Genomic DNA, 24,556 nt, shown 5'->3' with positions numbered 1-24,556 from the left:
CTCCTGTAGGATTTACTGCAATGTTCTTTCACTCTGGTCTTCTACAAGATGTTGTGGTTACATTGCAAGTGCACTACCTCGTGTGCCATCAATATCCAGACCTCTTGATTCAAGCTTTGGGGCACAAGACTGCGTGTACACGGGCAGCCCAATTCTGATCTTTTGCCAAAGTTATTAGCAAAAGATCTGATCTGATTGGTCAAAAGACCAATTTAGTGGCCCAAGATCAGAATAGGGCTGCCTGTGTAAACGCAGCTTATAGGGGAAGCGACGCTTGTAGGGCTCTTACACACAGTAGGGAGCATTACACAGTCAGCCTGGTCTCATAGACTAGACGTAACATAGTAAATGTAAATCTGGGACTCTCAAATTAGTATGATATGTTACGTTTGGTATGGTTACATAATACTGAAAGTAGGGTAGTTGGGTTGGTGTATAACACATGTCTAGCAACCCAAAGGTTGCATGTTCAACTCATCACGCATCACGGACAACTTTAACATTTTAGCTGATTAGCACCTTTACAACTACTTGCTACTTAGAATGTTAGCTAACACTAACCTTAACCCTAACCTTAACCCTTTAATATAACTCCTAACCTTAACCCTTTAATATAACTCCTAACCTTAACCCTTTAATATAACTCCTAACCTTAACCCTTTAATATAACTCCTAACCTTAACCCCTAGCCTAGCGAATGTTAGCGTTAGCCACCTAGCCATCTAGTTAACGTTGGCCACAACAACTTGGAATTCGTAACATATAACTTTAGCAAATTCGAAACGTATTGTACGAATTTCAATTTGTAACATATCATACAAATTGTAAATCATAACATCATACAAAATGGATGATGGACATCCACAAATTAATACATAGGAAATGTAACATATACTATTTGGAGTGAAGCATTTACTATGTTACGTCGACCCCTGAGCCCAGGTTGACAGTATACAGACTAGACTAGCCTACAGTCTAACCTACAGTCCACTACATGGCTCACTGCACTGAACCCTGACTACATAGATCATACTTTGTACCCAGCCTTTCAAGTAGAGATCCTAATCAAAGATTTGGCACCCTGCCTCTGTAGTCTTAACACAGGCACCATGACCTGAATTCCTCTTGCATTAATGTGAACCATGTGTGTTTGAGCCCCAACCCTCCCTAAGGTACCACTGACCAGCTATCTTGAATACATTGGTGTTCATTGATGATGGCATGGAGGTAAATGACTGTCTGCAAGCAATTTGAATTCTAGCAGTAACACACCGAATTAAGTGTTTTTCTTCAGTGCAACATTTGAGATCCTGTGGAATGAGAACGTTTTATTTTACTGTCTTCCTCTGGTGCTAGGCCTCTGCTGTCTGGAGAGATCCATTGTGCACTTTGAAACGTGTGTGAGGAGGGAGTCCAAGACTGAGTCACTCAGTCCAGGGTTCCCCGGGGGACCCTCGTGGGAAGGAAGGCTTCCCGTCTGCTTTCTCCATACCGAGTATCGAATCTCACCTCGCGAGCCACAGGGGGTGCGGGGGCACGCGGAAAACTCGGTCAAAGGGTTCAGCCACGTATCTCTCTCTCTCTATGCCTCGAATACAACAAGATACAGTATATGCGTCCTATCTTCCACGCATTTGATTAGATTTAGAGGACGTGTGTGTGTGTGTTCATGCACGCGCAGCTCTGAATCCTGTGCGCCAGGCGCTGTACACGAATGGTGGTGGCGGGGACGAGAGATGCGGGGGAGAGGCTGAGCGCGCGTGTGGGTGTGTGTGTTCTGCGCGTGAACCCTGCGTTTTGCGGAGGTCTGTAATTTGCTCCAGATGACCACTTGGGGCCGGGATATGGATCATTCTGGGGAGGTGAGCGTTTCCTCACACGGCATGACAGCGCAGCGCACAAATAAATGTATTCTATGAACAGCAGTTTTTAGCCATGGATCCAGACACCTTTTCACACTAAACTAAGTGTAGGACAACTTTCCTCCACAATGACGGAGCAACAAGTGAATAATGGACATATGTATCGGACACCAAAGTGAGAGTGGAGAGTCGGGGTAACTGCACTTGAACACAAAGGGGGAATGCCGCATCAGAAGCTTGTGCCAACTGCCGTTTTGGAATGGATACCGGTAATTTCGTGGGTGTCATCTGTTTTCTCCTTTTCTCTTGTGACGGGTTCCTCTCGCCTTCACCCGTCAGCGGCTTCTGTCCTGAGCGCTGCGACTGCCAGCAAGCGCAGCACATCCTCTGTACAAACCGGGGGCTGCGCGCGGTGCCCAAGGTGCACTCCTCGCGGGTCCCAGAGGACGTGCTTGTCTTCAGCCTCGGGGGAAACTTCATCGGTAACATCTCCGCCTTCGACTTCACACGGTATGGAAATCTTATAAGGTTGAACTTACAGTATAATCAAATACAGACCATTCACCCAAAAGCATTTGAAAAGCTCTCCAAATTGGAGGAGCTATATTTGGGCAACAATCTGATATCAACAATACCCCCAGAAACTTTACAGTCACTGGCAAAACTGACAACTTTGTATGGCAATAACAATGACATGAAGAAGATTACTCCAGAGCTGTTTGGTAACTTGGAGAGCGTTGTGAAGCTGAGGTTGGATGGGAACGCCATAGAACTGTTACAGGACTCGGTATTCAAGAGCTTGACTAATCTACATTATCTCCATCTAGAATCGAACCAGCTGAGTCACATCCACAGAAACGCCTTTTCCAAGCTCACCAAACTGCGCTTTCTCAACCTGGCGCAGAACAAACTGACAGCCGTGCGTAATGTGTTTACGTTCTCCCAGCTCAGGTCACTGAATACGTTGCTGCTCTCTGAAAATGAAATACAACACGTCGGAAACCACGTCTTTCAGAATCTGAAAAAGCTTTCTAAACTATCCCTCAGCAATAACAACATCTACCATTTGGAAAGCGAGTCGTTGAAAGGACTGTCGAGCTTGACAGAATTTCTGATTGACGGGAACGTGCTGGAGAATCTTCCCGCAGGACTTCTCGACCCGCTGGAGAGAGTCGAGGAGCTGGACTTTAGTTGCAACCAAATTTCCACGGTGGACCCCTCGGCTTTTGAACAACTGAAGCATCTGAGTGTTTTAAAACTCAAAGACAACAGGCTCACGAGCCTCTCCGGTAACATATTCGCCCTCAACAGCGGCCTTTACGATTTGGATCTCCATGGCAACAACTGGACGTGTGACTGCCGCCTGGGCGACCTGAAGCAGTGGATGAAGTCGGCGCACTCTCAGGGGAAGCTGCTGACCGTTTTCCTGCAGTGTCATCACCCAGCGACACTGAGGGGGAAGTATCTAGATTATATCAACAGCTCCCAGCTGCAGCCCCCAGGGAATTGGAGCCACTTGTGTGAGACCCAGACTGGGCCTGAGGAGAGCAGAGGAGGGGGTGTCCTGGAGAAGGAGATGGAGAGAGGGCAGGGAGAGGTAAGGAAGGAGATAGAGGGGGAGAGGAGAGGAATAGAGGCAGAGGAAAGGAAGGATGGAGAAGAGCATAGGGAAATTGGGAGTAGAGAGGGAGTGGAGATGAAGGCAATAAAGAAGGTGAGCAGGGGTAGAGAGGGAGAGGATAGGAAGGAGGGAGAGGAGGAGGTGGGTATCCAAGGGGACCAGGGAGGGCAAGAGGAGCGGGACAAATCCCTGTCGTCGAACAGGAAGAGGAGGAAGAAAATATCTGCCAGCCCTAGGTCGCGACCTTCTGCTGAGGCTTCTGGGAAGCGTGAGAAAGGGAGGTGGGATTCCGTTCCGGGCCGCAGCGTTCCTCAAACACAAGCCCCTCTCCTGAACAACCCCACGCCTCCAACCACAACCTGGCCTCAGACAGTTGACCACCAAAATAGCCATGGTAACCATCTCAGTGGGCCAATCACAGAGCTCCTCACCTCCTCTCCTCCCACCCCTCAAAAAGAGGAGTGGTTTGACCTGTTCAGAGGCGGTCAGGAGGACGTTATACCTGCAGTGACCGACCCCTGTGTGTTCAACCGCCACTTCATCACCAACGTGACCGTCGACCAGGTCGCCTCCAGCACAGCCACGGTCCACTGGACCACACGCGACCACAGCCGCTTTACACCGGGAGCCGGACCGGGACTAGAAGAGGTCCACTACCGAGTGCTGTTTGACCGCTTTGGGTCATCTGACCGTTTTCCTCGGTACGTGTACGCCCGTGGCGGGGCGCGGTCGGTGATGTTACGAGAACTAAGCCCAGACTTCACCTACATGGCTTGTGTTGAGGGTGTGGTGGGAGGGTCTGTGTGTGAGGTGGCACCCAGGGACCACTGTGCCGGATTGGTCACTCTCCCAGAAGAGGCTCATCACCAAGAGACACTGACCTCTGACCTCCAGCTGGTCACCGTGGCAACACTGGCCGGCAACGCCGTCCTTCTTCTGGTGATTGGAGGAGCCTGGCTGGGGCGAAGTTTGAGGCGGAAGCTGAAAAGGAGGAAGTCAGCAGTGCATGTGCGTCACATGTACTCCACGCGACGACCATTCCGCAGCTCCATGACAACAACAACGGCGGCGGTGTCAACAGACTTCACAAGCTTCCAGAGCAGCCGGCCGCCACGGCTCGGAACCCTGGAGGAAGGGGGCGACCTTATAGAGTTCCCCTGCGACCGTTTCCTTGACATCAGCCCCACCCGTAGAGACAACAGTGACATGCAGAGGTTCTCAGATTAATAAACACCAGAGACCTGGAACTTGAAAACATGTTTGCGCTGTGACCCACTTAAGCGCTAGAATATATTTTTTTTATTGTGAGCATTAGATAATCCATATTTAGAACCTGAGAACACCAATATGCCATCACCAGGAAGGAACATCCTCAGGAGAGATGCTGCAGAGACCGAGACAGAAGTGGACTGGTATTTAACCTGCACTCTGGAGCACTTCATGACCATAGAAGGACCACAGCCAGGGTTGAGTTATGACCATATAACCACAAGGTTATATTCATGACTACAGAACCACAGTAAGGTTGTGTTCAGGCAATATGACCACAGTTATAGTTCTGTTCATGGGTTATGACCACAGTTATAGATGTGTTATGACCAAAGCTGTCTTTATGGGTGACCAAATAGCTGAGCTCATCAGGGCTGATTCAGACACTACAGGAAGTCAATCCCACAAACTTCCTCTAAGCCTCATACATTTCCTGTTCCATTACCTTGTGTGTGTGTGTGTGTGTGTGTGTGTGTGAGAGAGAATTACCTGATTTCATCTGGTGCTAATATTAGACTAATAGACATTAAATTGTGTATAAAATGTCATTTGTAATGTGCTTGAAAATGCAAGAAAAGATGGCTGCTGGTTGGCAGAAATAATTATTTGGATATATGTTTTTATACTTTTATACTCAACTATGTATTGTGCTATGAGCACAAGTAAGTAACCATGCATTTCCTGACTGTGTGACTGTTGGACATAATGGTCCGTTTGTCTGTATGAAAAGAAAAACCGATGCCTTTGCAAATAATGGTGTATGTCCTTTGTTCATATGGCTCCGATACATATAAAGAAACCAATTTTACAGTTTTGGTATTTTTACAGAAAGGCAGTAAGTTTAACATTTGTAGTAATACTGCATATTCATTCATTAGAAAACATGTTTGTGTGTGTAATGTATGCCTGCGTTTGTGCAAGTGTGTGTGTGTGTGTGTTTCATCATGTACTTAAAGCGTGTGTGTGTGTGCGTGTGTTTCAAGACAAAGTCTGGCAATAGTTAGGTGTTTTTTTGGGGTAGACCGGATACAGTACCTCCAACACTCAGGCCTGATCAGCTCTACACTCCAAGCCTGTCAACAGTGTGTTACCATAACAACAGCAGACACAGACAGACACATATAGACCAGGAAACACGGTCTGAGATATGAAACAGAAACAGCATAATCCACTTCAATATCCTAGTCATATTTGGTTAAGACTGATATGTTGCTTCTTAAGTTTTTGTTAAACTTTAGTGGATTGGGCCTGCCCCCTACTGATAGTGAATAAAAGTCATCACTATTTACTTTGGCTAGTTCTTGGCCCTCTCACATCCATTTTCTTTCACTTAACCTGCTAAAGTTTAGACGGGTAAATAAATCTGTGATCGCTGACCTTTGACTCATTCAATCAGGGTGGCTCAAACTGTCTTCAGTTCCAGAAGATATCGCTAGGGGGCAGACTAGACCATTCGTCTGACAGGCCCATTAGATCAAATTACATTTTCTCCTCAGATCTCCTGATGGAGGCAACCGAACTTGAGTAAAAATCACAATAAGATACCAGAGAATAAGTGCTTTTATTTTCGTATTAGGTTTGTAGCGATTGTCAATATCTGTACAAAAAAAAACATGAAACAAAACACAAATCACAATACAGACACAGAAGGAAACATAGATACAGGATATAGGCCAACGTACTGTGTGAGCCTAGTTTACATGATAAATACACTGTTGGAAACTAGTAAGTGCTTTACAGAGGTTAAACAAAGGGCCAGGAGTTATCTTGGTCAAGTGACATGGTCAAGGAAAACTCTAGGCCCAACTTAATGTATGTACAAACATTGTAATACTTTCAAAGGGAAAATAGGCTTTGCATTACATTGTTACAAAACAAGGGCATCCTATTCATAGGACTTGATATAAATTTGTATAAAATGTACATTTGTATTAGTTTTCGTTCACGTTCTGCATTTCAGAGAGGCCTATGTTACACATACAACCATACACAAACACATACGCAATGTAGTAACATTATTTAGTCATGGTTAGAGCCAGGAGTTTAACCTGACCCAGTGACCTGACTAGGTAAAACTCTGGTCCATAGTAACAGGCTATTTTTAAGCCCCAGAGATGTTCCTGGAGAAACTCCTGGTCCTAGTCATGGTGTATGTTACAAGACCCAACTCCGACACATTCAACAACAACAAAAAACTGCCACTAAGAAAAAGGTGATATGATAACAAGTATGTTTGCAGACACACCACCATGAAGCAGTCCTGGAATAGATAGCACAGTACTTGGATGTCTGATTTCCCACTAACTGAGACACATTGGTCGACTGATTCCCCCAGACACAATACGATCCAGTTCACAGGTGACTATGATCACACAGTTAGAGAGACAGAGACTAGGGTTGCAAAAACACTGGTAACTTTCCCAAAATGCACAGGTTTTCCAGAAATCACGGTTGGGAAAGTTACCGGAATTTTGCAAACCTACCGGAGATGTAAGGCTTATAGAGACCAGTCCAGTTCTGCTATACATGTGTCCATAGAGGCTAGGAGACCAGGAGAGGGAGCCATTTAAGACTAATGAGATGCACCCACCTAGGGTTTAATCCCTGATTCCAGGTAGAAGTTGCCTCTAACCACAGATCAAGGATCAGCTCACCCTTCCCCATCCTAACCTTAACCATTAGGGGGGAAACACATAACTGACTTTAGCTCAGTGTTTAGGAGGAACTACATCCTGTACTTAATTGGAGGGGGGTTGATTCTGAACCACAGAGATGTACTAGAGAGTTTGTCTCCTGGGACATTATTGGAAGCTCTCTATCCAACTCTATGTTCCGAACCACATGCGCACCCACACGCGCTTTAGTTTTTAATTGCTGTGCGCTCCATCGCCCCCTCCAGCTGAGGAGGTGGAGATGCTGTTGGATTGGATGGCCTGCTGCTGCGACCCGGGACACAGGGGGGAGGGACTTCCTGTCGAACTCCCTGGACCTGGGGCACAGAGACAGCTGTCAATCAAATTGACCTGGCTTGTTTGACAGCTCCCTCTCTCTCTCTGTTTAAGATCTGGGTCCAGAGGAAAGTCTACAATAAAAACACTATATATAAAAATAACAAAATGTCACTAGAAATAAAGCAGTCATATGTTATACAATTAATGACAACTCATGTACAGTTCATATAAGGAAAATAGCTATTTTATTTTGACATTTGCATTACTGTGGAGCAAATAGAGCAAAAATTGAAATATACCAATAAAGTACATCTGTCTGTAACACCCAAGAATGTGCTCACTGGTGACATCAATTATCATTTTGACAAGAACAGGCATCATAGATGTTTCAATTCAGTCATCAAGGTGCAAAGGGGTTTTCAATCTCACTTTTCAACCTCATACACCAACCATTGCGAGACTGTAGCGCTGTGTTTCTGATACCTGTATTTTTGACTCTGGATGTTTCTTGAATTGGGGAGACCCTCTGACAGGGGAGCTACACTGGGGCGTCAAGAAAACTTTAGGCTTTAAGCTGCTATACTGGACATGTAACATTTTGCCAGTGTGCGAGGCACTTCATCAAGTGTTCTTGGGAGTGAATCATACGTTGAATTTATGAAAGTTTTACGCAGAGCAGCACAAGTCTCTCACAGGGCCATCCCACTGGGCACAATTCAACGTCTATTCTACGCTGGTTCAACCAGTGGAGGCTGCTGAGTGGAGGACAGCTCATAATAATGGCTGAAACGGAGCGAATGGAATGGCATCAAACACATGGAAACCATGTATTTTATGTATTTGATACCATTCCACTGATTCTGCTCCAGCCATTACCACAAGCCCATCCTCCCCAATTAAGGTGCCACCAACCTCCTGTAGGTTCAACATAATTTCATTGAAATGATGTGGAAACAACGTTGATTCAACCAGTGAGTTGCTGCTAAGACCCAGGTTTCATTAAAAACAATAGGAGTGTCTCACTCTGCAAAAGTGTCCTGTGTAGCAGGCCCATCACACTCACATGGGACCATGTAGATGGTACACATGGTACAGTATGTATCCTTGTGGGTTTTGGGATAGGAGTAGGAGTCTGTGTTTGGGATAGGAGTAGGATTCTGTGTTTTGGGATAGGAGTCTGTGTTTTGGGTTAGGAGTAGGAGTCTGTGTTTGGGATAGGAGTAGGATTCTGTGTTTTGGGATAGGAGTCTGTGTTTTGGGTTAGGAGTAGGAGTCTGTTTTGGGATAGGAGTAAGAATCTGTGTTTTGGGATAGGAGTAGGAGTCTGTGTTTGGGATAGGAGTAGGAGTCTGTTATTTGGGATAGGAGTAGGAGTCTGTGTTTTGGGATAGGAGTCTGTGTTTTGGGATAGGAGTAGGAGTCTGTGTTTGGAATAGGAGTAGGAGTCTGTGTTTTGGGATAGGAGTAGGAGTCTGTGTTTTGGGATAGGAGTAGGAGTCTGTGTTTTGGGATAGGAGTAGGAGTCTGTGTTTTGGGATAGGGGTAGGAGTCTGTGTTTGGGATAGGAGTAGGAGTCTGTGTTTTGGGATAGGAGTAGGAGTCTGTGTTTTGGGATAGGAGTATGTAGATGGTAGAGGTATACCTCTGGGTGTTTTGGGATTGGAGTATGTAGATGGTAGAGGTATACCTCTGTGTTTTGGGATAGGAGTATTGTAGAGGGTAGGGGTATACCTCTGGGTGTTTTGAGGATGGGCGGGGTCGGGGTGTTACTCACTGAGGTACCCCTGTGATTCTCTCTGGCGGGCGGAGACAGGACAGTCTTTATGGGTCAGCAGGATCTGCTTCAGCTGGCCAACCTCTGACCTCAGAGTGGTCACCTCATTCTGGAATGGCATGTGGGACAGAAACGTTAGTGACAATGTGTGTGTGTATGTGTGTGTAAACTCATGTCGCCACGATACCAGAGGAAAAAAGTCCTAATGTTAGAAAGAAACAACCTTATGTCACCCTGAATCACGTTTAGCACACAATATTTAACATTAAATTGGTTTTTAAAGGACCAAAGAGTTTAGTCTGCTTTGAGTTTTACTTTTGTCCAGGGTAAATCAGTTATGGTAGTATCGCTGTACTGGTATGGTGACAACCCGCGTATAAACCTACCTGCAGCTGCATGTTGTTGTGCGTCAGCTCCTCTGCCTTCTTCTCCAGAGCAGACACCCAGACCTTCCTCTTCTGTCTGCATCGCGTGGCCGCAGCTCGGTTGCGTTCCAGGAACTTCTGCCTGCGCTCGTCTGGGTCCTGGTCCACAGACCTCCTGCGACGTCCTCCAGCCGCCTGGCCTGCATGCAGGGAATGTGTCTGCTGGGATGACTGTACAACACACCATCCTCATGATACAGTATTGACTAAGAACCTGGAACACTTGATTTAATCCTCTGTGATAAGGTATAGACATTAGTGTCATAATAATTACATAACAGTGGCGATATACTGTGATGATGGTAACCACTTGTTAACCCTCATGTTGAACTAACAAAACTTGATACAGAGTGATAGGCGGGATCACCGACAACGATGAGACAGCCTATAGGGAGGAGGTCYGAGACCTGGCACCACACCGCGACAAAGGTGATGATTGTGGACTACAGGAAAAGGAGGGCCGAACAGGCCCCCATTAACATCAACGGGGCTGTATGGAGCGGGTCGAGAGTTTCAAGTTCCTTGGTGTTTACATTGACCCCCCCCTCGCTATTGTACACTGCTGCTACTCACTGTTTATTATCTATGCATAGTCACTTCACCCCCACCTACATGTACAAATTACCTCAACTAACCTGTACCCCCGCACACTCTCTCGGTACCGGTGCCCCCTGTATATAGCCTCATTATCATTATAGTTACTGTGTTACTTTTTATTATTACTTTTTATTTTAGTCTACTTGGTAAATATTTTCTTAACTCTTCTTGTTCAGGGCTTGTAAGTAAACATTTCACGGTAATGTCTTCGGCGCATGTGACAAATAAAGTTTGATTTGATTTGATTTTTGATTTGTCATGACAACACCTAAGTAGTACTGTACCTGAACAGCTATGGAGTGGAGGGGCAGGTGAGGGGAGGTTTGGTGGGTGTGGCTGGCCTGCAGGTGCGAGGGAGGTGATTGGTGGACATGATGCAGCACATTCCCTGATTGGTGCCCCTGGCTGTGGGCGCTTCCCAGGTGATGTGGAGAGGCGTGGCAGTGCTGCTGGTAGGAGATGGGCGGAGCCTGTTGCAGGTGCTGATGAGGCTGCTGCTGCTGCAGGTGAGTGTGTCGTTGCCGCGGTGACATCATCTCCATCATGTGACCTATGGTGGGATCCATGTTGCTGTTGGCGACAGCTCCGGGGTGTTGGTGTTGGTGATGGTGTTGGTGGGGGTGACCCATAGTTTTAGCCCTCTGAGGAATAGAAAGGTCGTCAAAACTTAATACCATCAAATTACAATTAATGTTAAATTACAATTAATGTCAAATTATAATTAAACTGATGTCGAAAAGGCCCTTTTTTACAAACCCCGATGTGATTTTATTTTTGTCCAAAATCTGGACTTGGTGTTTAAAGACCTTAAAGCATTTCCATCAAACAAATCACCACTGAACTGAGAAAAGGAATACAGCTGACTGAACTGAGAAAAGGAATACAACTGACTGAACTGAGAAAAGGAATACAACTGAACTGAGAAAAGGAATACAACTGACTGAACTGAGAAAAGGAATACAACTGACTGAACTGAGAAAAGGAATACAACTGANTCTGCATCGCGTGGCCGCAGCTCGGTTGCGTTCCAGGAACTTCTGCCTGCGCTCGTCTGGGTCCTGGTCCACAGACCTCCTGCGACGTCCTCCAGTCGCCTGGCCTGCATGCAGGGAATGTGTCTGCTGGGATGAATGCATCTGCTGTGCTGCTGGAGACAACTGCACAACAGACAAACACGGGTCATTAAACACTATTTACTAAGAACCTGTCAAACTATGGATCCTCTGTGATAAGGACTGTCTTCCAAATAGCACCCGAATTCCAATTAACGTTTGAGTGCACTACATAGGAAACGGGTTCATTTGGGATTCAAAAGGTCTATGCAATAGTGCCATAATGCTGATGCAACAGTGGTGATGACAGGCAATTTTACAGATGTCAGATTACAGCAATTGGCAACCACCCTCACGCTAAACTAACAAAGCTTGATATAGAGTGGTTGTCATGTCAACACCTAGGTAATACTGTACCTGAGCAGCTATGGAGTGGAGGGGCAGGTGAGGCGAGGTCTGGTGGGTGTGGCTGGTCTGCAGGTGCGAGGGAGGTGATTGGTGAACCGGATGATGCGGCACGTTCCCTGATTGGTGGCCCAGGCTGTGGGCGTTTCCCAGGTGATGTGGAGGGGCGTGGCAGTGCTGCTGGTAGGAGATGGGCGGAGCCTGCTGCAGTTGCTGATGATGCTGCTGCTGCTGCTGCAGTTGAGTGTGCCGTTGGCGCGGTGACATCTCCATCATGTTACCCATGGTGGGACCCATGTTGCCGTTGGCGACAGCTCCCGGGTGTTGGTGTTGGTGTTGGTGGTGGTGACCCACGGTTTTAGCTCTCTAAGGAATAAAAACATAACAAAACATAATACCATGAAATTACAATTAAAACTGATCTCTACAGGCCCTTTCTTACCAGCTCCCAAGTGATTTTATTTTTGTCCAAAATCCAGACTTGGTCCAAAAAACAGACTTGGTGTTTAAAGGCATTAAAGCATTTCCAACAAACATCACCACTGAACTGAGCAAAGGAATACAACTGAAGGTCGTCATTGCTTTTCTTATTCTTTCTCTTCTTTTACAGCTGTGAAAACAGTTAAGAGGTCAAGAAGTACCAATCATCAATGACACTTCATATCTTAAGTTAACAGTGTATCACTTTATATCTTAAGTTAAGTGTATCACTTGTGTGTATCACCTTATAGGGGCGGCAGTTAGCCTAACGGTTAAAGAGGTGAGCCAGAAACCGGAGTTAGAATCCCAGGTCCAACGACAGACCTGGGATTCGAACGGAAAGTGAGCTAGCAAGCAGGGATACCAGCAAGCAGTTGCTGGTATCAAATCTCAGGGCTAGAGGCTTCACTACAGACCCTGGTTCGATTCCAGGCTGTATCACAACCGGCCGTGATTGGGAGTCCCATAGGGCAGCGCACAATTGCCCCAGCATCGTCCGGGTTTGGCCCGGGTAGGCCGTCATTGTACATAAGAATTTGTTCTTAACTGATTTGCCTAGGTAAATAAAGGTTAAATAAAAATAAATAAAATTCACCTGCGGGATTGTCTGAGAACAGCCACCCAGACAGCTGATGAAACTGTGGGTTTGTACAACCGAAGAATTTCTGCACAAACTGTCAGAAACCATCTCAGGGAAGCTCATCTGTGTGCTAGACATCCTCACCAGGGTCTTGACCTGACAGCAGTTCGGTGTCGTAACTGACTTCAGTGGGCAAATGCTCACCTTCGATGGCCACTGGCACGCTGGAGAAGTGTGCTCTTCATGGATGAATCCCGGTTTCAACTGCACTGGGCAAATGGCAGGCAGCGTGTATGGCGTCATATGGGCGAGAGGTTTGCTGATGTCAACGTTGTGAACAGATTGCCCATGGTGCCTGTGGGTTTATGGTATGCGCAGGCATAAGCTATGGACAATGAACTCAATTGCATTTTATCGATGGCAATTTGAATGCACAAAGATACCGTGACGAGATCCTGAGGCCCATTGTTGTGCCATTCATCCACCGCCATCACCTCATGTTTCAGCATGAATAGACATGTACGACAGCGTGTTCCAGTTCCTACCCAATATCAAGCAACTTTGCACAGCCATTGAAGAAGAGTGGGACAACTTTCCACGGTCACAATCAACAGGCTGATCAACTCTATGCGAAGGAGATGTGTCGAGCTGCATGTCGAGCTGCATGAGGTGGTGGTCACACCAGATACTGACTGGTTTTCTGATCCACGCCCTACTTTTTTAAAAAGGTATCTGTGACCAAAAGATGCATATCTGTTTTCCCAGCTATGTGAAATCCAATTTATTTCAACTGACTGATTTCCTTATAGGAACTGTAATGCAATAAAATCGTTGAAATTGTTGCATGTTGTATATATCCATTGTTTAGCTGGAATGGAAAGTTCGTATCATGTATTTGTGATTGATATGTGGTTGTCTCACCTAGCTATCTTAAGATGAATGCACTTACTGCAAGTCACTCTGGATAATATTTTTTTGAATAAAAAAAAAGATATATTGTCACAAATGTATAATTTGTACAGTTCTTTATAAAAAAGGTAGTTATTTGTTATATTTGACATAAAACATGTAAAACATAATAGTAATACTTTTTTCCCTGAGAGTGAGGCGGATATTTGGCATTTTGCAAAAAAACATGATCATTGGTCTCTCTGAAATGAAACCATCAAGTGATAGATTTGAAACAAATACATGTCTGTCATCGAACAACCCCATGATGCCATGATTAGATAAAAACACACAATTCCATTAAACAATAAAAGCAAATTGACAAACATTTCTGAAAATGAATATATAGCGATTTGTAATGAAACTCTTCACTTCTGTAATAGAATATAAATAATACATAGGCAAGCTATTTTACATTTTATTGTTTTACAAAGTGGGATTCAAATGTATTTAATTATATATTTTTGGAAACAATCTACACAAAATACTCTGTAATGTCAAAGTGGAAGATATTTATATTTTTTTTATAAATAAAATAATAAATAAAATATTGTCGTTGCATAAGTATTTAGCCCCTTTGTTTAGGCAACCCTGAATTAGTTCAGGATTAAAATTTGGCTAAACAAATCACATAATAAATTACATGGACACACAGTGTGTAAAATAATAGGGGTTGACATGATTTTTGAATGACTAACCCTTCCTCTGTTCCCCATACATACACCATCTGTAAGGTCCCTCAGTCAAGTATTGTATTTCAAGCACACATTCAACTACAAAGACCAGGGAGCTTTTTGAAAGCCTTATAAAGAAGGGCAGTGATTGGTAGTTGGGTACAATAACAAATCAGACATTGAATATCTCTTCAAGCATGGTCAATAATTATGCTGTGGATTATGTACTAAACCACCCAGACACATCAAAGATACAGTCGTCCTTCTGAACTGAGCTGCAGGATTGGAATGAAATTGCTCAGGGATGTTACCATGAGGCCATTGGTGATTTTAAAACAACTACGGAGTTCAATGTCTGTGATGGTAGAAAACTGAGGATGGATCAACAACATTGTAGTGACTCCACAATAATTACCTAAATGACACAGTGAAAATAACAATACAAATATACAGAATAAAAATATTCCCAACCGTGCATCTTGTATGCAACAAGGCACTAAAGTAATACTAAAAATAAACACGGCAAAGGAATACACTTTTTGGCCAAAATGCAAAGCCTTGTGTTTGGGGCAAATCCAACACATAAAAAATAAAAAATGTATTTAACCTTTATTTAACTAGGCAAGTCAGTTCACAGCTATAGCAGTGAGCTCTCACACTCAGCAAGAGAGGCCGGGCAAAGCTTGTGTCCCAATTGGCACCCTATATAGTGCGCTACTTTTGACCAGAACCTATAGACAGGCCATAGGGCTCTGGTCAAATGTAGGGAATAGGGTGCCATTTGGGACAGAAACAGAGAGTGTTTCTGGGGAATGACATCATCCAACATTACTATTGCTCTCGGTTATGCAATATTTCTTTAAGAGAAGTAGTTTATTTTTTCTGTTCCATTCACCAATGAAAAAATGGAGTACATTTAGAGAGTGCCAACGATGAGGTCATGTAGCTGTCTATGCCAGTTTTGCCAGCCACACAGACACACACACACACACACACTCTCTCTCTCTCTTTCCTCTCCTCGCACACACACAAACACACACACACACACACACACACTCTCTCTCTCTCTTTCCTCTCTCGACCAACACACACACACACACACACGACACACACACACACACACACACACACACACACACACACACACACACACACACACACACACACACACACACACACACACACACACACACACACACACACACACACACACACACACACACACACACACACCACACCTCAGCAAGCAGCAACAGTATAAGAGTCCTGGAGTTCTGTTTACTACATAGAAACCCTGTAACACTGGTTCTATGATTCCGTCACAGTTCTATACTGGTACATTACTCCAACAGGTTGATATTTCTGTCTGGCTGATCACCCTGAAAGCACGCCGTACTGTACTCTACCTCATGTGACAGAGTCAAACAGATATCCATCACTGCTTCACACATGGCATACGTCCCAAATGGCAACCTATTCCCTTTATAGTGCACTATAAAGTGCACTATGATGTAGTGCACTTTATAGGGAAAAGGGTACCATTTGGGATGCATACATTCCCTTACTGAAGGCCTCACTATTTAACTTATTTAACTTGCAGAGTTCCTGAATTCTAGAACGGAGCTAACTTGACCTACTTTCAGTAGAGCTAACCTAGATGCTATACAATGAATAAACCCACAAGTCTCATTCTCTAATCTGCTGAGCCATTTGTCAAGCTAAACAATAACATGTTTAAAATACATCAACTTTAGAAAACACTATTTCTATATATTTTTCCCAATTCAAAGTCCAGAAACGAGTCATTCAATTCATTATAAAATTCCTAGACAAGCGACAGTTGTACGTTGGCCATGTCAAAGTCCTCAGGTCAAAACAGGTATAGATATGAGTCCATAGAGAGAGCTGCTACTCAGACGAGAGGAGGAGAGTGTTAGAACACAAAGGCCAACCAGCCCCAGGCTGTGGGTCAGATGTTAGCCAGAGACCTTTCTGGTTCAGAAACATGACACCATATAGTCCCCAAGCACAGGGTCAGCACGTGAGGCCATTTCCTGTGTGTGTTGTGCATGTGTGTGGCTGGGGAGTCTCTTGGAGAGTCTAGTGCCTGTTTAAAGTTGTAGATTGTGAAGTGTTTTGTGTGCTGGATTTTACTTAGATTCAATTCTTCAAGACAGCCTTTAAAAACGAAAAAAGTGAATACGTGAGAAAAAGGTCAAGTTAAACAGAGAATCAGAGATATATAACTTTTGAGTGAATTACAGGGATGAAGAGGGCTAGAGGGAGAACATGTAAACTGTGACTTCCTCTGGTTGGGGATAGTGTATGTAAAGGTGTAGAGTTACACTCCGTTTCCTCTCTGTTCCAGCCTAGGAGGAATGAGAATAGCCAGAGGGTGAATGGGGCCCCACAGAGAGAGAGAAGAGAGTGTGTGTGTGTGTGTGTGCGTGCGTGCGTGCGTGCGTGCGTGCGTGCGTGCGTGCGTGCGTGCGTATGTGAGAAGGAAAAGGTGAGAGAGTGTGCAAGAGCATAGGCAGCATGAAAAACATGACATACATAAGAGGTGAGTAGCTGTTCCATGTTTGTATTGGAAGAAAAAGTTCAGGATAACAAGCCCAAACAACAGCTCCTCTAATCTCTGTCATCATAGAGAACCATGCAGAAACATGAACATCATGTGAAACAAGAAAGAGCCTTCTAATTGGTCGGTACCATGAAAGAGTATTCTGATTGGTCAGTACCTGAGGTGAAGAGCAGGAAGAGTTGTGGGCGGGACCTTGGATGCTCATCATACTGGATCCCATAGACATCTGTCTTTCCATCTGAGGAACATAACAAATTACTTATTATTTCTACACAATTTAACCTTGAAAACAAGTCAAATCTATTGAAATCTGTACAGCCTGTAAATGCTTCCTGTTTCAATCAGTTCCAAATGAGAATTACTAGATAATTACAATGTAATACTAGGACTTGGTAATAGCAATGTAACAAGCAATAGGTATTTCTCAAGTATAGGCTCATTAAAGAAGGCCAGTGTAAGTAACGTTGTATGTACTCACAGACATATGCTGGGCAGATGCTCCCTGCATGGCTGGGTCTGGCAGGGTGCCAGGCATGGAGGCGGCCAGGGGCTGTCTCTGTCTGTTGTTCCTCAGGTGCAGTAGGGAGGAGAGGGGCCCAGGGACAGGTCTGAGATCAGTGGGAGAAAGAAATACTCAGACGTCAGAGAACCTCAGTAACCAGCCTCTACACTGGTCTCAGATCAGGGACAGAGAAAGGAGAGAGAAACATGGGAGAGTGGTAGAGTGGAGAGGATGAGGGAGAGAGAAGAAAGCGATTGAGATGTAAAGGGAGAAAGTTTGATGTAGCTGAGAAAGAGATGGAAAGTACGGTGAGATAAAGCGATAGAAAGAGAGGAGGTTCAATTAAAGTGATAGAGTGATAGAGTGAGACAGAGACAGAAAGATGGAAAGTAGAGGGGGAAAGTAATAGATTGAGCAGAGGGAGAGACATGCGCCACAGAAGGGGCCAGGTTGCGATGTGATGATGTAATGGTTTTGGCCCTCAGCCAATCAGACTGCGTGGTCCTCCCTCGCTGCGCTGAGGTCATCCCTGGTGATGTCACCACTGACTCTGTAGCAAGCAGCGAAATAAACGTGCAAAAAGAAAAGAAAGAACCGAACCAAAACAACGCCTCCTAACGTAACCATAACAGTCCGCCCGGGCCAACAGCCAGACACTCAGTCATCATGGAAACCAGTGGTAAACACAGGGAGAAACAGTCAGATCCCCGGAATCCAACACGGATCACCTCATTGTTAGCTTGGCCTGGGCTACAGAGCAAGACGTTGTCTGACTTTAACTGGCCATGTGATATGGTCCCTTCCCTTCCTTAGTCTATGTACTCTAATAGGCAGTACTATGTTGTAATCAACTGGACTGTACTACTCAACTGTACTATGCTGTGTTGTGCTCTGCTGTAGCTAAGCCCACTCTAACTCTTCTGAAGGGCTCATAGAACTTCTGTTACTTCTGAAACTCTAGGTTTGCGTCCCAAATGGCACCCTATTCCCTATATAGTGCACTACTTTTTACCAGAGCTCTATGGGCCCTGGTTAAAGGGAATAGGGTGCCATTAGGGACTGAGAATAGACCTCTAGCAGCAGTTTCTTGAAGTTCTGAAACATTTATTCTGAATCAATCAATGAACGTCACCGATTGGCCAGAGAGAGAATGTAAGGGCTCATAAAGGTATGTTAGAAGGTATCCATAACACACCATCTTTCCAGCACATGGACTGACTAGATAAATCAACTCGCTGCCTCACACACCAGAGATTCATGTAGCTACCTAGCTCTAGTTAGTAGCTGTATGTGTGACAGGTTTCACAAAGCAGGGCCAGATGTCTGGAGTTGAGAAGAAAGACAGAGCCATGCCTAATCTCCATGCGCTGTAGTGTGATAACCACAGCCATGTAACCCACACCACCACCACACTGCCCTGGGCCCGGGCTGAAGCAGGGGCTGGAGTTGGTCGGGGTTGGGTCGGGGCCTGAGAAGGGTCTAAAGTTGGTCGGGGTTGGGGCCGGGCTGAAGCAGGGCTGGAGTTGGTCGGGGTTGGGGCCGGGCTGAAGCAGGGGTGGAGTTGGTCGGGGTTGTTGGGCCCGGGCTGAAGAAGGGGCTGGAGTTGGTCGGGTTGGCGGTGCCCTGGTTGGTCGGGGTGGACCCGGGCTGAGAAGGGGGGAGTTGGTCGGGGTTGGGCCCGGCTGAAAGAAGGGGCTGGAGTTGGTCGGGGTTCGGGCCCGGTCTGAAGAAAGGGGCTGGAGTTGGTCGGGTTGGACCCGGGCTGAAGAAGGGGCTGGAGTTGTCGGGGTTGGCCCGGGCTGAAGAAGGGGCTGGAGTTTGGTCGGGGTTGGCCGGGCTGAAGAAGGGGCTGGAGTTGGTCGGGGTTCGGGCCCGGTCGCAAGAAGGGGCTGGAGTTGGTCGGGGGTTGGACGCCGGGCTGAAGAAGGGGCTGGAGTTGTCGGGTTTGGGCCGGGCTGAAGAAGGGGCTGGAGTTGGTCGGGGTTGGGGCCGGGCTGAAGCAAGGGGCTGGAGTTGGTCGGGGTTGGGACCCGGGCTGAAGAAGGGGCTGGAGTTGGTCGGGGTTCGGGCCCGGTCTGAAGAGAGGGGCTGGAGTTGGTCGGGGTTGGGCCCGGGCTGAAGAAGAGGGCTGGAGTTGGTCGGGGTTGGGGCCCGGCTGAAGAAGGGGCTGGAGTTGGTCGGGGTTGGGCCCGGGCTGAAGAAGGGGCTGGAGTTGGTCGGTGTTGGGGCCGGGGCTGGTCGGGGTTGGGCCCGGGTCTAGAGCTTGGGACCATATGACTGGTTTGTGTCAACGGCCGAGGGAGAGATGACGGGTGAGGGGAAATATGGGGAGAGATGGAGAGAAAGAAAGAGATGCAAAGGGAAAGACAGAGGGATAGAAAGGGGGATGGAGGTTGAATGGGACCAATGGTGTATTGTAATAGCCAGTAGCCCCTCCCTCCCATCTCTCCCTCCCTCCCTCTCTCTCTCTRTCTRTCTCTCTCTCTCTCTCTCTCTTCAATTGTTTTCCCTCTCCCCCATCTCCCCATCCCCCTCTCTCTCACTCTCTCTAATTCATTAAGGCCTAATAAATTAGACTGTCTGGGGAATGACAGCCTGCTACAGACAGAATGAGTTATGGTTAGGACAGCAGAGGGGGAGGGGTGAGAGGTACAGGGAGGGAGGGAGGGAGAGAGAAAGGTGAGAGAGAGGGGTGAAAGGTAGAGGACAGTAACATGTTGACAAGATGTGTGTGTTTGGTGTGTAATTGTGTGTGTGTGTGTGTGTGTGCTCTTATACACATCTAGATGTGTATAAGAGACAGGTGTGTGTGTGTGTGTGTGTGTGTGTGTGTGTGTGTGCGAATCTTTGTCTCTGTGTGCTTACCCTGAGTGTGTGAGCATGGAGTGGGCCTGAGTGATGACTGAGTTGGACTGGGCAGAGGGCAGTGCTTGTTGGCCAGCCATGCTGCAGCTTAGACCCCTCATACCACCATGGGATTGTGGTTGGTGTTGGGAGTGGGGCTGGGGCTGGTTCACACATGATGATCCATTCTGAGGGAGACTCTGAGTCTGAGAGACAAGGAAGAGAAGACTCGTTTTAATATGCATTCTGTTGTTGTTTGAATGAATACACACTTCTACATACCAATTTTACATCTTGGAGTGTGTGGCATTGTGTYTGTGTGTGTGTTAGTGTGTGTTGTGGGTCTGCGGCAAAGTGTGTGTGTGCGTGAATGCGTGTGTGTGCACGCATGTGTGTGTGTGTCTGGCCGTTATGTGTCAGTCTGTCTGGATGCTCACCCTGCCAATAAGAACGTGATCACCTGGTGTTTCTTACCTGCCGCAGGTCAGATATCTAAACCTGCCTGAATGTCTGTCTATCTGACTCTCACTCACCTGTCACTCAATACTTCCCCGTCAGTCAAAATACCTGCCAACCTGGCAGTGGTGTAAAGTACTTAAGTAAAAATACTTTTAAGTACTACTTAAGTAGTTTTTTGGGGGGGTATCTGTACTTTACTTCACTATTTATATTTTTGACAACATTTACTTTTACTCCACTACATTCCTAAAGAAAATAATGTACTTTTTACTACATACATTTTCCCTGGCACCCAAAAGTACTCTTTACATTTRGAATGCTTAGCAGGACAGGAAAATGGTCCAATTCACTCACTTATCAAGAGAACATCCCTGGTCATCCGTACTGCCTCTGATCTGGCGGACTCACTAAACACACATGCTTKYTTTGTAAATTATGTCTGAGTGTTGGAGTGTGCCCCTGGCTATCCGTAAATTTAAAAAACAAGAAGATTGTGCCGTCTGGTTTGCTTAATATTAGGAATTTGAAATGATTTATATTTTTACTTTTGATACTTAAGTATATTTTATCAATTACATTTAATTTTGATACTTAAGTATTAAGACTTTTACTCAAGTAGGACAGTTGGGTACTTTTTCCACCACTGACCCTGGTGACGGTCTCCTATTTGTTTGTCTGTTCCATTTGCTAGTTTCATACAACAGCCTCAAAACTTGGCTGGCTCTTTCTGGGTATCTGTAGAGCACATTGTGACAATTGCTGATGTAAAAAGGGCTTTCGAAAAAATAAATATGATTTGATTTGAAACCTAGCATGCAAGACTATCAGTATGCTCTCTGGATACGGTGTTTGTTTAATGTGCTAGTACAGTAATTACTGTCATGATAAATTACAGTTTTGTTAGTGCAAGTACATAGAGATAAAAAACTCTATTGCCCAAAAGCCTGTTTTAGCATGGGCAGCGCCATTGAGGACTTACACCATTTTGAAGTAGTCAACTGGCTATGGGTTAAGGAAGGATCACAGAATTCCATCCAGGTCACCAGGAGCCAATGWATTATACTCTTGAGCAACTATTCCATTACTGCAGGTATATCGCCAACCTTGGCTTTATACCTGTTCAAACAACACACTCTAGGTGGCAGTGTGCACCCTTTCAGTTTGTTTGCCAACTCATAGAAGTAGTAGAAGTGGAGATGGCCTTCAATGGCACTGGCTGTGCTCTCACAAATGCCATAATTGGACAGATACAATGATGCAATGTCTATGCTAGTCGGAAATAGGAAGTCGGAAATAGGAAACTCCGATGTCGGAAACATTTAACTGCTTGTAGTTATACACGTACCGCGTTCAACGAATCAGAAAGTTTTGAGTTTCCTAGTTCCAACTAGCATATGTTCAAGTCTCATCTGCTTGCTCTATATGTCTGAGATTTCATGGGAAATGTAGTTTTTTCGTGTGTAACCTGTTTAATGTTCTGCTCTTCCTGTGCCTGGCGGAACTCTTGTTCGATCTCATTGAAGAGGCCCACCTCCTCACAGTTACGCAGGAAACGTGTCGGCGTTGGGGTCTGGTCTGATCACACATAGCACAGAGAGAGCAAACAGACATTAAGCATCAAACAGATATCATAACAARCATGATATTGCTACATTTACATTGTAGTCATTTATCCTGAGCGATTTACGGAGCAAATTAGGGTTGAGTGTCAACAGATTGAACCAACAGAACATCAACAGATTTTTCACCTAGTTGGTCCAGGGATTCTGGCCCAATGCTCTTAACCACTAGGCATATGGAAGTACACAGAGAGGTTTTGGTTGTGTCAGAGACAGATCTAAACCAGCACCTCAGGCAGTTTACAGCTGGCATGGTTTCAACATCACTGGAACTATGTTCAACTTGTTTTGTGTAGCCTTCCCTACACCACCATGACAGCCTTCCCAGCCACAGGCTCAGGAGCAGACCATGATGCTGTAGGGTGATGTTGCTCCTAGCCACTGATCTTGGATCAGTTTTGCATCTTCCTCACTAATAGCTAAGGTTAGGATTGGGGGTGGGCAAGCTGATCCTATATCTGTACTTAGGGGAAACTTCACCCCAGAGTGATCACCATAGTAACCAAGATAAGATCAGACAGAGACTGATTCTCTCACCTATAGTCTAAACTGTCAAGGTTGAAAGGTCGCGAGGTCAGGAATCAAGAGTCACAAGCTCGGCACTCCTTTGTTTTGACAGGAGATTTCCTCCAGGAGGGCTGAGTGTCTACAGGCCCCTGCAGGATAGAACCTGACTGGTGTGGGTCAAAGGTCAACAGAGATGTTTAAGCCCAGAGAGACAGACAGCCGTTGCCACGGTAACAGACAGACGGGGTCTTCGTCTGGCCTGCACGATTGAGAGTGTGTTTTTATCTGAGGCTGAGCCTTGGCCACCAGTGCTCTAGTCTGCTGTGAACCGACTGTTCTCTTCTCGTCTCTGTATGTGCTGCAAATACTATTGTATCTTACCACTACTGGTTATCAATACAAGTCATCAGTATACTGTACTGTTCTCTACGTCATCGTTTTTTCATCAACCACAGAAGAGGGCACACGCGCATGCAAGGACGTAAACACACACACACAGACGAACATGCATACACATGCTCACACACATGCTCACACACACACACACACACACACGGACACACAGGCACACATGCCTGAACCAGACAACACTATGCTTGAGTGACAGACAGTCGGTCAGAGAGGTGAAGGGGGGAGGGAGGGAGGAGAGAGGAGAGCGGGAGGGATAAGACTTATAAGGACACTTGTATTTTACCGATCGAAGGGACGAGAAATATTGTCATACACACAAACTCTACACTAAAAAATCCTGACAGACTGAGAACATTAGTGAAACACAAATAAAGAACTCTGGGTAATAAGTTAAGAAGGGTGAAACAGGTGGACAGAGAAAGAGAGAACGAAAGAGTCAGGGTGAAACAGGTGGACAGAGAAAGAGAGAACGAAAGAGTCAGGGTGAAACANAAGAGTCAGGGTGAAACAGGTGGACAGAGAAAGAGAGAACGAAAGAGTCAGGGTGAAACAGAAAAGGAAAAAGAGGGACAATCTATGGCAATGGAGGTTATCCTTGACTGGAAACGGAATAGAAATAATCATCATTACAAAGCTAATGTCCTCTCTATGCTGTCTACATCTATACATGTTATTCTCACCTGCGAGGGGATCAGCCTTGGTCGAGGAGAACTTGAGGGTCATCTCATGCTTGTGTCTGTGGATCATCAGGTGGTCTTCTGTTTGGAACCGCTGTATGGGGCGAAGAGAGAGAGAGATCAACTTAGCATGCTCACTAAAACATTGATTTATGGAATGACTTGTTAAGTGGCATAGATTTTTTATCAGATCTGACTTATGATAAAATAAGATATTAGATATCAAATCATCATGCAGACAAGAGGAGATTGTTTACGAGAGGTCCACACACACCTGCGAGCAGCCAGGAGCACTGCATCTATAGGACCGGTCCT

At 45.6% G+C, this 24,556-nt stretch overlaps 2 protein-coding genes across 4 annotated transcripts; one reads left to right on the top strand and one right to left on the bottom strand.

The window, feature by feature from the left end:
- The first annotated feature begins 1,494 nt into the window (after positions 1 to 1,494).
- On the top strand, positions 1,495 to 5,560 carry LOC111955867 (TLR4 interactor with leucine rich repeats). Of its 2 annotated transcripts, XM_070436504.1 has the most exons (2): positions 1,496 to 2,372; positions 2,690 to 5,560. In XM_070436504.1, the coding sequence occupies exons 1-2, from the start codon at positions 2,084 to 2,086 to the stop codon at positions 4,708 to 4,710; spliced, it is 2,310 nt and encodes a 769-aa protein (XP_070292605.1). In that variant the 5' UTR covers positions 1,496 to 2,083; the 3' UTR covers positions 4,711 to 5,560. The 2 variants fall into 2 exon arrangements, with proteins under 2 accessions (XP_023990500.1, XP_070292605.1); XM_024134732.2 differs by having other exon boundaries at positions 1,495 to 5,560.
- Positions 5,561 to 6,294: 734 nt separating this feature from the next.
- On the bottom strand, positions 6,295 to 24,550 carry LOC111955868 (cyclic AMP-responsive element-binding protein 5). 2 transcript variants are annotated; one of them, XM_023976218.1, is made up of 10 exons: positions 24,516 to 24,550; positions 24,245 to 24,335; positions 22,493 to 22,602; positions 20,590 to 20,774; positions 17,701 to 17,830; positions 17,380 to 17,460; positions 10,784 to 11,140; positions 9,864 to 10,073; positions 9,478 to 9,586; positions 6,295 to 7,741 (listed from the first exon to the last, which is right to left on the bottom strand). In XM_023976218.1, exons 2-10 carry the CDS (start codon positions 24,309 to 24,311, stop codon positions 7,620 to 7,622), a joined length of 1,371 nt encoding a protein of 456 aa, XP_023831986.1. In that variant the 5' UTR covers positions 24,312 to 24,335; positions 24,516 to 24,550; the 3' UTR covers positions 6,295 to 7,619. The 2 variants fall into 2 exon arrangements, with proteins under 2 accessions (XP_023831986.1, XP_023831987.1); XM_023976219.1 differs by having other exon boundaries at positions 7,661 to 7,741; positions 9,435 to 9,586.
- Positions 24,551 to 24,556: the final 6 nt, after the last annotated feature.

The sequence above is a fragment of the Salvelinus sp. IW2-2015 genome, linkage group LG31 (assembly GCF_002910315.2).
Source record: "Salvelinus sp. IW2-2015 linkage group LG31, ASM291031v2, whole genome shotgun sequence".
NCBI classification, from domain to species: domain Eukaryota; kingdom Metazoa; phylum Chordata; class Actinopteri; order Salmoniformes; family Salmonidae; genus Salvelinus; species Salvelinus sp. IW2-2015.
The sequence above is the reverse complement of the archived record's forward strand: the minus strand, read 5'-3'. Positions and strand labels throughout refer to the sequence as shown.